Source organism: Pogoniulus pusillus, chromosome 25, assembly GCF_015220805.1.
Source record: "Pogoniulus pusillus isolate bPogPus1 chromosome 25, bPogPus1.pri, whole genome shotgun sequence".
Classification (NCBI taxonomy): Eukaryota; Metazoa; Chordata; class Aves; order Piciformes; family Lybiidae; genus Pogoniulus; species Pogoniulus pusillus.
Window position 1 is genome coordinate 2,423,069 of NC_087288.1, and position 10,298 is coordinate 2,433,366.

A 10,298-nucleotide genomic window follows, 5' to 3' on the forward strand; every position below is an offset into this window, starting at 1 on the left:
AGAAACTGCTCTGGCAGCGGGGCTGGACCAGAGGATCTTTTGAGGTCCCTTCCAGCCCCTCCCATTCTGTGATTCATTCATTCTATGATTCCTGAGAGTGGGGCTCTGACGTCAACTAGTTACCATGAGGGTGCTGGAACACTGGGACAGGTTGCCCACGGAGGTGGTTGAGGCCCCATACCTGGAGATATTCAAGGTGAGGCTTGTCAGGGCTCTGAGTAACCTGATCTAGTGGAGGATGTCCTTGCTGACTGGAGCCTTTCCAGCCCTGTCTGGATGTGTTGCTGTGTGACCTGCACTGGATTCTCTGGTCCTGCTCTGGCAGGGGAGTTGGACTGGAAGATCTCCAGAGGTCCCTTCCAACCCTGTGGTCTGTGATCTAATGAAATGTTGGAGCTGAGAGGATTATAATGTCTGATCAACAAAACAAAAGTAATTTAAAATGTCACTTCAGTGCCTTGGTTTTGTTTGCTACAAACAGGAATAATTCAACAGGCATTTAATTGCTTGCTCAAGGATTTGTTGAATTAGTTAACACATTAAACCCCTTCCATCTCTAGAGGCACAGTAAATTATGATCAGAAATTATTCTGGTGCCCTCTTTTCTTCTATCCTGTGAATTTGGGTAACTTTGAGCCCAGTGAGAATGGGACAGGACACAGGAGGAATGTGCACAACACTCTAGGAGAGCTGCTCTGGCCACCAGATGGAGCCCAGATTGTTCCGTATTAGAAAGGGAGAGAAAATTACAAGCAGGTGGGGAGGGAATTTATGGGTTGGTTGGTTTGGGGAGCTGCGTGTTTCAGAACTCCTTCAGGCAGCAGGGCAGCACAAAACCACCGGGCAATAAGCATCCTAACACAGTGACAATGCAGTGCCAAGTGGTGTTCCTCAGGGGTCTGTTCGGGGACCTGCACTGTTTAGGTTTAGTACTTGTATCAGTGCTACAGACAGCAGGATGGAGGCACCGTCAGCAAGTGTGCAGATGGCACCGAGCTGAGTGCTGCTGTCAATAGAGCAGAGGGGCAGGAGGTCATTCAGAGGGACCTGGACAAGCTGGAGAGGTGGCCCAGGTGAACCTCATGAGGTTCAATAAAAGCAAGTGCAGGGAGCCAGAACAATCCTCACTGTCAATACAGGCTGGGGGAGGAGGTGACAGAAACAACCCTGAGGGAAAGGACTTGGGAGTGCTGATGGACAAGAAGCTGGACACAAGCAGACAGTCTGACCTTGCAGCCCACAAGGCCAAGGGCAGCCTGGGCTGCATCAAAAGATGTGTAGCCAGCAGATGGAGAGAAGTGATTCTGCCACTCTGCTCTGCTCTGGTGGGAACTCACCTGCACTACTAACCCAGCTCTGGAGCCCTCAGCACAGAAAGGACATGGACCTGATGGAGTGGGTCCAGAGGAGGGCCACAAAAGTGATCAGGGGGGTTGAGCAGCTCTGCTATGAGAACAGGCTGAAGGAACTGGGATTGTTCCAGGGGGACTTCAGAGCTGCCTTCCAATACCTGAAGAGATCCTCCAGGAAGGCTGCAGAGGGACTTGTCATAAAGGTATCTAGCAACAGGATAGGGGGGAATGGTTTGAAGGTGAGGAAGAGCAGGGTTAGATTTCATCTTAGGAAGAAGTTCTTCAGTACAAAGGTTCAGACTCTGGAATGGTCTGCTCAGGCAGGCTGTGGATGCCTCCTACCTGAGAGTGTTCAAGGCCAGGCTAGATGAGGCCTTGGGTAGGCAAGTCTAGTTGAGAGGTGTCCCTGCCCATGGCTGTGAGGGTGGAACAGATGATCTCTGAGGTCCCTTCCAACCTAACATTCTATGAGGATAGGCTGATGGAGCTGGCGGTGCTCACCCTGGAGAAGGGAAGACTCCAGGGGGACCTTAGAGCTGCCTTCCAGTACCTGGAGGAATCCAACAGGAAGGCTGCAGAGGGACTTTTTATGAGGCTGTCTAGAGACAGGACAAGGGAGAAAGGTTTGAAGCTGAGGGAAAGTTAGACTGGATCTTAGGAAGAAGTTCATCAGTATGAGGGTGGTGAGACTGCCCAGGTAGGTTGTGGATTTCTCCTCCCTGGAGATGTTCAAGGCCAGGCTTGATGAGGCCTTGAGCAGCTGAGTCTAGCTGAGAGGTGTCCCTGCCCATGGTAGGGAGGTTGGAGCAGATGACCTCTGAGGTCCCTTCCAACCTAACATTCTATGATTATACCTGGTTCTGTACAGTTGAATGTTAAGACTTCCTTTTATTTTTGGCCTCAACACTTCTGGACACAAGAAAAGAAGCACAAAAGAAAAGAAGCACCACACAATGACAAGAGGACTGTACAACAGTCAAGAGAGAAGAGGGTTTTGTTGAGGGACCTTTCTACTTTGTAGTTTAAGAACTCTTTGGAACATTACATTCTCAAAATCCAACAGAGTTGTTCTGATTCTTGTTGACTTTAGGTGGGATTTTGTCATGGAGAGGACAACAGGGAAAAAGGTCAGTGGGTGGAACATCAAATGTACAAGGGGCACCAAAAGAAGTCATCTACAGAAAGAAAAATAAACCACAACATGCTAGAGGAAATGTCTCCCCCAACCCTCTACCTCCATTCTCAAATTCTGAAAGGTTTGGTATTCTGCAGCTGTCTGCCAGCTCTACTTATTTATTTGTTCTAGCTAAATGCCAGAACAAAAATGATCTGAAGGAATAAAAAGCTTGTTCATCACAAGCTTTAACAAGTTTAGTGAAATCTATGTCTCCTAGACAAGTATTTATAATAAATGCTTCAGCAAAACCAGATCTTCCCACTAAAGTGTTTATATTAAATACTTTAGTGGGAAGTTGAGGTTTGAAAAGCAGAACTATCCTGCTGTTAAGGGAAAAAAGATGAATTTCAGCTTTCTCCAGAAGCTGCTGAGGAAAAATTATATTTCAATCATTTTATCTGATCATAAAGAGGTTTTGCTTCCTCAAACATTCTTCTGAAAGGTTAAAGACAAATAAATCCTCTTGGTTAATGAGTGGGTTTGCAAATATCAACCCTGTACAACAATCGTAGAATCACAGAATCAGCCAGGTTGGAAGAGAGCTCCAAGCTCAGCCAGCCCAACCTAGCACCCAGCCCTGGCCAATCAACCAGACCACGGCACTAAGTGCCCCAGCACATTCTTCCATCACTGTCAGTACTGGGAGAGCAGTTTGCCATAGAGATCTACCTACAGAATCCAGAGGAGTTCTTCCTCTGTGCAGGATGATCTGTGAGGTCTCTTCCAACCTTGGTGATACTGTGATACTGTGATGTATTTTGGCTTTCAAGTGCAAGGGATCTGCTGGAAAGAGTGCAGTGGAGACCTATGAGGATGATTAAAGGATGTGAATATCGCTCCTAGGAAGAAAGACTGAGAGCTCTGGGTCTGTTTGGTCTGGAGAAGAGAAAGCTGAGAAGGGACCTGAGCAATGTCTATAAATATCTGAGGGGTAGGTGCCAGGATGAAGATGCCAGGATGAAGGCTCCAGGCTCTTTTTGGTGGTGCCCAGTGCTAGGACAAAGAACAAGAGGTAGAAATTGGAACACAGGAAGTTCCACCTCAGCATGGGGAGAATGATTTACTGTGAGGGTGACAATGCACTGCAGCAGGCTGCCCAGAGAGATCTCCTTCTCTGGAGACTTTAAAAACCCATCTGGATGCTTTCCTGTGTGACCTGCCCTAGGTGATGCTGCTCTGGCAGGGGAGTTGGACTTGATGACCTCCAAAAGTCCCTTCCAAGCCCTACCATTCCATGATTCCATGACTATATGATGTATCAATACACCAAATAAGGTTCTAAAGGACAAACTCACATCACACTGCAGTACATTCTTACCATACCTTTTCCATGACAAGTCGAGCAAGTTTTATTGGGTTTGCTACAGATTTAACTGCAGACACTGCTCCAGAGTCTAAATTTTTTCCATCCATGATAATGGCATCCATTTCTACTTCACCTTTTTCATTTAGAACAGATCCAAGGCCTGAAGATAAAAAGAAAAAAAGAGATTTAAAATAAACACAGAAAATCTTCAGGAAAGAAGAGAAAAGGCATAAAGAGTTACCCACAGAATGACACAGAATCAAGCAAGTTGGAAGAGACCTCCAATCTGCTGATTCAATCATGAAATCTCAACAAGCAAACTTTCTCTTTCCCAGTTTGCTGTCTGACTTACTGAAAGTATCTCCTGAATAGAAAGAAAGCAGCAGAAACTCTGCTGAGTGTAACCACAAACCATGAACTGAAGTCTCACAGGGTACAGCTTTAACACTGACTTTTATTTCTATAGCATGAAAAGTACATTTCCAAGTATGGAAGTTAAAATGACCAACAGTCATCAACAGAATTCCTTATCCTCCAGTTCACAGAACCATAGAATCAGAGAACATCAGGGGTTGGAAGGGATCTCAAAGGGTCATCAAGTCCAACCTCCCTGCCAAAGCAAGATCACCCAGGGCAGGTCACATAGGAATGCATCCAGGTGGGTCTTGGAAGTCCCTAGAGAAGAGGCTACACAACTTCTCTGGGCAGCCTGCTCCAGGGCTCCAGCACCCTCACAGTAAACAAATTCCTCCTCATGTTGAATCCTGTGTTCCACTTTGTATTTCTTGCTCCTTGTCCTAGCACAGGGCACCACCAGAGCCTGGCACCTTCATCTTGACACTCACCCCTCAGATATTGATAGGTATTGATCACATCCCCTCTCAGCCTCTCTTCTCCAGACTAAACAGGCCCAGGGCACTCAGTCTTTATACTTAGGAGAGATGTTCCAGTCCCCCAATCATGCTTGTAGCTCTCCATTGCATTCTCTCCAGCAGATCCCTGTCTGTCTCGAACTGGGGAGCCCAAGACTGGACACAATATCATAGATGTGGTCTCACCAGGGCAGAGCAGATGGGGAATAGAACCTCCCTAGACCTGCTGCATTTCCAGTGCCCATAAAACTATTTTACCTCCATTTTTTCCCAAGGAAGACACAATATAACCCAACAAAACAGGGCAATGTCCAACCCTATCCACACATTAACAGCACACAGCATTTAAGGAACTGCAAACAGTGATGGAGCAGAACAGAAGTTTTCACTCACTAGTGTAAGAAAAGCTTGAAACAACAACTTCTATGTGACCAAACAGAAAACAGTAAATGAAGGAATAATAATAAGAAATCATTAAAAAGGTAAGGAAATAAAGTGTTGGTTAAGTTTTCTTCTGTAATTATCAGTGCTACCACCAACCTGATTGAAAATTAATGAGATACCAAAGGAGACAATGCAAATAGGGTTGTTTTTTTTTAACAATGTCAATAACTGTATCACAGGGGAGTAATTAATTACACCTCACTGAGTGCACAAGCCTTGTTAATAAGGATGAGAAGGCTAAGCTAAAGAGGAAGCTGAAAAAAAACTAAAGCAAAACATGACAGACAACACAGCAGCTCAGGTAGGAAGACCTGAACATTGCATAGAGCTGAAGCAATGGAGGAGATAGAGAGAGAGGAGCCCTCTGAGAACAACTGAATATCATAGAATGGTCTGGGTTGAAAGAGGCCTCTGAAGATCATCCAGTTTCATCACCCCCTGCAGCAAACAGGCATATCCTCCACTAGATCAGGTTACCCAGAGCCCTGGAGAGCATCACCTTGATTATTTCCAAGGATGGGGCCTCAGCCACCTCCCTGGGCAACCTGTTCCAAAGCTCCAGCACCCTTAGGCTAAAATTCATTCTAGTTGCCTTAGAGAGTTGTGGTTTGGGTTGAAAGGGACCTTAAAGATCATCTAGTTCCAACCCCTTGCCATAGGCAGGGACACCTTCCACTAAACCAGGTTGCCAAAGGTCCTGTCCAGCCTGGCCTCAAACACCTCCAGGGTGGAGGCATCCATGACCTCCCTGGGCAACCTGTCCCAGTGTCTCATCAGCTTCACTGTAAAAAAATTCCTTTCTAGTGTGTCTAGATGCATCTCCACAGCATGGCTGTGTGCACACACAGCATTCAAAGCAGGACACCTCCTCATTGTTATGCACATTCATCCCAATCTTCAGCACTGCCTCTTAGCAGTGTCTGTGTTTTCCTACAAAAGTACTACCACAAACCTGATTTTTCTTTTCCAAGGATAGATACTACACAGGCAGTTTGAAACAGACACTCTAATCAGGGCCTTTTTCACACAGCTTTCAGCTCATTTTTGTCAGCTATTGGGAGCAGCTGTATCTAATAAGCATTAACACAATTAGACCTATCTGTAAGTGATTCCCAGGCTATTTACCATTTAGTCAAACCTGAGCTAGGGCTTAAGGCTCAAGCCCAGTTAAAGTTAAATGAAAGAATGTCACCCTTAGGTTAATGATATATACTACACACCATAACCTCTAAATCCCCTTCAGGATTTCAGCTCAAATCCCTCAAAAATCAAGATGTTCAGCCCAAGACAGTACCAAAATACTTCACGTGGAGTAAAGTCTCCTCCAGACTTCCAATTACAAGATCAGAGAATCAGAGAATCAAGCAGGTTGGAAGAGACCTCCAAGCTCAGCCAGCCCAATCTAGCACCCAGCCCTGGCCAATCAACCAGACCATGGCACTAAGTGCCCCAGCCAGGCTTTGCTTCAACACCTCCAGCCACAGAGACTCCACCACCTCCCTGGGCAGCCCATTCCAATGCCAATCACTCTCTCTGTCAACAACTTCCTCCTAACATCCAGCCTAGGCCTCCCCTGGCACAGCTTGAGGCTGTGTCCCCTTCTTCTGTTGCTGGGTGCCTGGAGAAGAGCCCAACCCCACCTGGCTACAGCCTCCCTGCAGGCAGCTGCAGACAGCAATGAGCTCTGCCCTGAGCCTCCTCTGCTGCAGGCTGCACACCCCCAGCTCCCTCAGCCTCTCCTCACAGGGATATGCTCCAGACTCCTCCCCAGCCTTGCTGCCCTGCTCCAAACACCTTCCAGCACCTCAACATCTCTTTTGAACTGAAAAGACCAGAACTGGGCACAGCACTCAGGGTGTGGCCTAAGCACTGCTGAACACAGGGGCACAATAACCTCCCTTGTCCTGCTGCACACACTGCTCCTGAGCCAGCCCAGGATGCCATTGGCTCTGCTGCCCACCTGGGCACACTGCTGGCTCATGTTCAGCTACTGTCTACCAGTAACCCCAGGTGTACTCTGAGGACTCTGCTTTAGGACTCTGCTTGCCTGCTTGCAAGATGAGAAGGAACAAGAGAACCTCTGCAACACAAGTGTGCACATAACTAATAGCTGTGTTATATAAAACACTCAACACTTGACAGGCCTCTCTTTTCATGTTCATTCCTGACATACCTTGGTGCATGTGGTGAAATATTTTCACTGAAATTCATCAAAATAATAGATTTGAGGTCATATGAAGTGGGCTGCACCAGGAGATACCTGGCCAGCAGATGGAGAGAGGGGATTCTGTCACTCTGCTCTGGTGAAACCTCACCTGGACTGCTGCACCCAGCTCTGCAGCCCTCAACACAGAAACAATACAAACCTGGCAGAGTGGGTCCAGAGGAGGCCATGAAAATGATCAGGGGGTTGGAGCACCTCTGCTACAAGGACAAGCAGAAGGAGTTGAGGGAGCCTGGAGAAGAGAGGGCTCCAGGGACACCTAAAAGCAGCCTTCCAGTACCTGAAGAAGGCTACAAGAAGGATGGAGAGAGGCTGTTTCCAAAGGCCTGCACTGATATGACAAGGGGCAATGGATTCAAACTAGAGAAGAGCAGATTTAGATTGGATGTCAGGAAGAAATCCTTTGCCATGAATGTGATGAAGCACAGGAACAGGGGCCCCATTCGTGGAGACATTCAGAGTGAGGCTGAACAGAATCTAGTTGAAATTGTGAGAGTGGTGAGACACTGGCACAAGCTGCCCAGGGAGGTTGTGGAGCACAGAATCACCCAATGTGATCAAAGATCACATTGGGTGCTTCTGTGCTCCACAACCTCCCTAGAGGTGTTGAAGGCCAGGTTGGACGAGGCCTTGAGTGACCTGTTCCAGTTGGAGCTGTCCCTGCCTATGTCAGGGGGTTGGAACTGGAGCTTTGAGGTCCCTTCCAACCCAAACCATTCTATGATTCTATGTCCCTGCTTACTGCAGAGGAGCCTGAACTAGATGACTTTTGGAGGTGCCTTCCAACCCAGACCATTTTATGCTAACTACAGAATGATTCTAGACCCACTTAATTCTAGCAAAGTTACCTGCATTAAAATGAGGATCATCTTCCATGGACTGTACTGCCTCTTCAACTGCATCTAAGGCACTGCCTCCCTGTTTCAGGAGGGCATAACCTTGCAGAGCAGCTCTGACAACACCAGCACGACATCCCTCTTCTCGTTCTTTGAAGACGCGGCCAGCTCCACCGTGCACCACGATGACAGGTTTCATCCTGCCAAAGTCCTCCCCAGGCTTTCAGCTCTGCACACAGGTTAGTCCTGATTAGCCTGGTTTGGAAGAAAAAGAGTCAGAGGATTGCAGGAGATGAGGGGTTGGAAGCGGTTGTTAGGGTTTAAACTGGCAGAGGAGAGATTGGAACTGGATGTTAGGAAGAAGTTCTTTCTAGTGAGGGTGGTGAGACACTGGCACAGGTTGAGGGTGGTGAGACACTGGCATAGGCTGCCCAGGGAGGTTGTAGAGCACAGAATGTGATCAAAGATCAAAGATCCCATTCTGTGCTTCTGTGCTCCACAACCTCCCTGGAGGTGTTCAAGGCCAGGTTGGATGAGGGAGGGCTGAAGCAGCTCTGCTATGAGGACAGGCTACAAAAGTTGGGACTCTGCAGCCTGCAGAAGAGAAGGTTTTGGGAGGCCTTGGAGTGGCCTTCTAGATCTGAAGGGGGCTACAGGAGGGCTGGGGAGGGACTATTGACAAGGTCTGGGAATGACAGGATGAGGAGGAATGAGTTTAAACTGGCAGAGGAGAGATTCAAACTGGATATCAGGAAGAAGTTCTTTGCAGTGAGGGTGGTGAGACACTGGCACAGGTTGCCCAGGGAGACTGTGGAGCACAGAAGCACAGAATGTGATCTACAACCTCCCTGGAGGTGTTCAAGGCCAGGTTGGATGAGGCCTTGAGTGACCTGTTCTTGTGGGAGGTGTCCCTGCCTATGGCAGGGGGCTGGAACTGGATGAGCTTTGAGGTCACTTCCAACCCAAACCATTCTATGACCTCTGGAGATCTTCCAGTCCAACCCCCTGCCAGAGCAGGACCAGAGAATTCAGTGCAGGTTGCACAGGAACACATCCAGGGGTCTTGAAAGGCTCCAGGGAAGGAGACTCCACAACCTCTCTGGGCAGCCTGTGTCAGTGCTCTGGGATCTTTACAGTCAAGAAGCTCTTCCTCACGTTGAGGTGGAACCTCCTGTGAAAGACCTGCAGGTTAGTTAATACTTTATGATCACTTTGACTGCAACTGTCTTGTGTCCACAGAAGAGCCACAAGAATGATCAGAGGACAGAAAGAGTTACCATGTGAGCAAACGCTGAGAGCTGGCTTTGTGCAGCCTTCAGAAGAGGGTTCAGGCAAGGTTTTAGCACCATGTACATAAACAGTGGCTACCAGGAGGATGGAGAATCCTATTTCACAAGGAAAAGACAAGGGGTTCTGGAGACAAGTTACTTCTAAGGATGTTCCAACTGCAAAATGTTTCCCCATGAGAACAGTCAGACCCTGGAACCCTCTCCCAAGGGCAGCAGTGAATTCCCCTGCACTGGTCAGTTTCAAGACTCAGCTTGGCAGGGTGCTGGAGCAGCTGATTTCAACAACACTATCAACTGGAAAGGTTGGACCAGATGGTCCCTGGGGTCCCTTCCAACCTGGCATTCATTTCACCATTCAAGAAGATGAGTACTCACATGACAGAGCTCCTAGTTCAAGTCTGGACTGAAGGCAAGTTCATGGAGCACTGAGGTGTTCCCTGTTTCAAGCAGAGGCTGGGCCAGATGACCTCTGAAGGCCCCTTCCAGTCTGAGTTACTCTACAATCTCATGATTTAGCATGAACCCTCTCTGGTGGAGTTATTAAGTTACACAGAAAGAAGCATCTGAGTAACCCTTGATCCTGCTAACTGCTCTTCACCTTAGGCAGTAGCTGCACTGCTGAGTGCAGTAATAAAACCAGCAGTAAAGGGACACGACCTGAGTTAAGAGCTTAACCAGCTCCACTGCCTGTGTTTCGACCTCCTCACCTCTTGCCAAACCTTATACTTCACAGAATCAGAGAATCAAGCAGGTTGGAAGAGACCTCTAAGCTCCTCCAGCCCAACCTAGCACCCAGCC

The 10,298-nt window shown here is 47.8% G+C and overlaps 1 protein-coding gene across 3 annotated transcripts in view; it reads right to left on the reverse strand.

Annotated features, from left to right (window-relative positions):
• The window catches only part of ASRGL1 (asparaginase and isoaspartyl peptidase 1), a 31,128-nt gene that overhangs the window by 19,010 nt on the left and 1,820 nt on the right, over window positions 1-10,298 (reverse strand). For all 3 annotated transcript variants that reach the window (XM_064164165.1, XM_064164166.1, XM_064164164.1), the window contains exons 2-3: window positions 8,224-8,466; window positions 3,853-3,995 (exon numbers count right to left, since the gene is read on the reverse strand). In XM_064164165.1, the coding sequence (XP_064020235.1) occupies window positions 3,853-3,995; window positions 8,224-8,410 (330 nt within the window). In that variant the 5' untranslated portion in view covers window positions 8,411-8,466. The remainder of the gene's footprint in view (window positions 1-3,852; window positions 3,996-8,223; window positions 8,467-10,298) is intronic.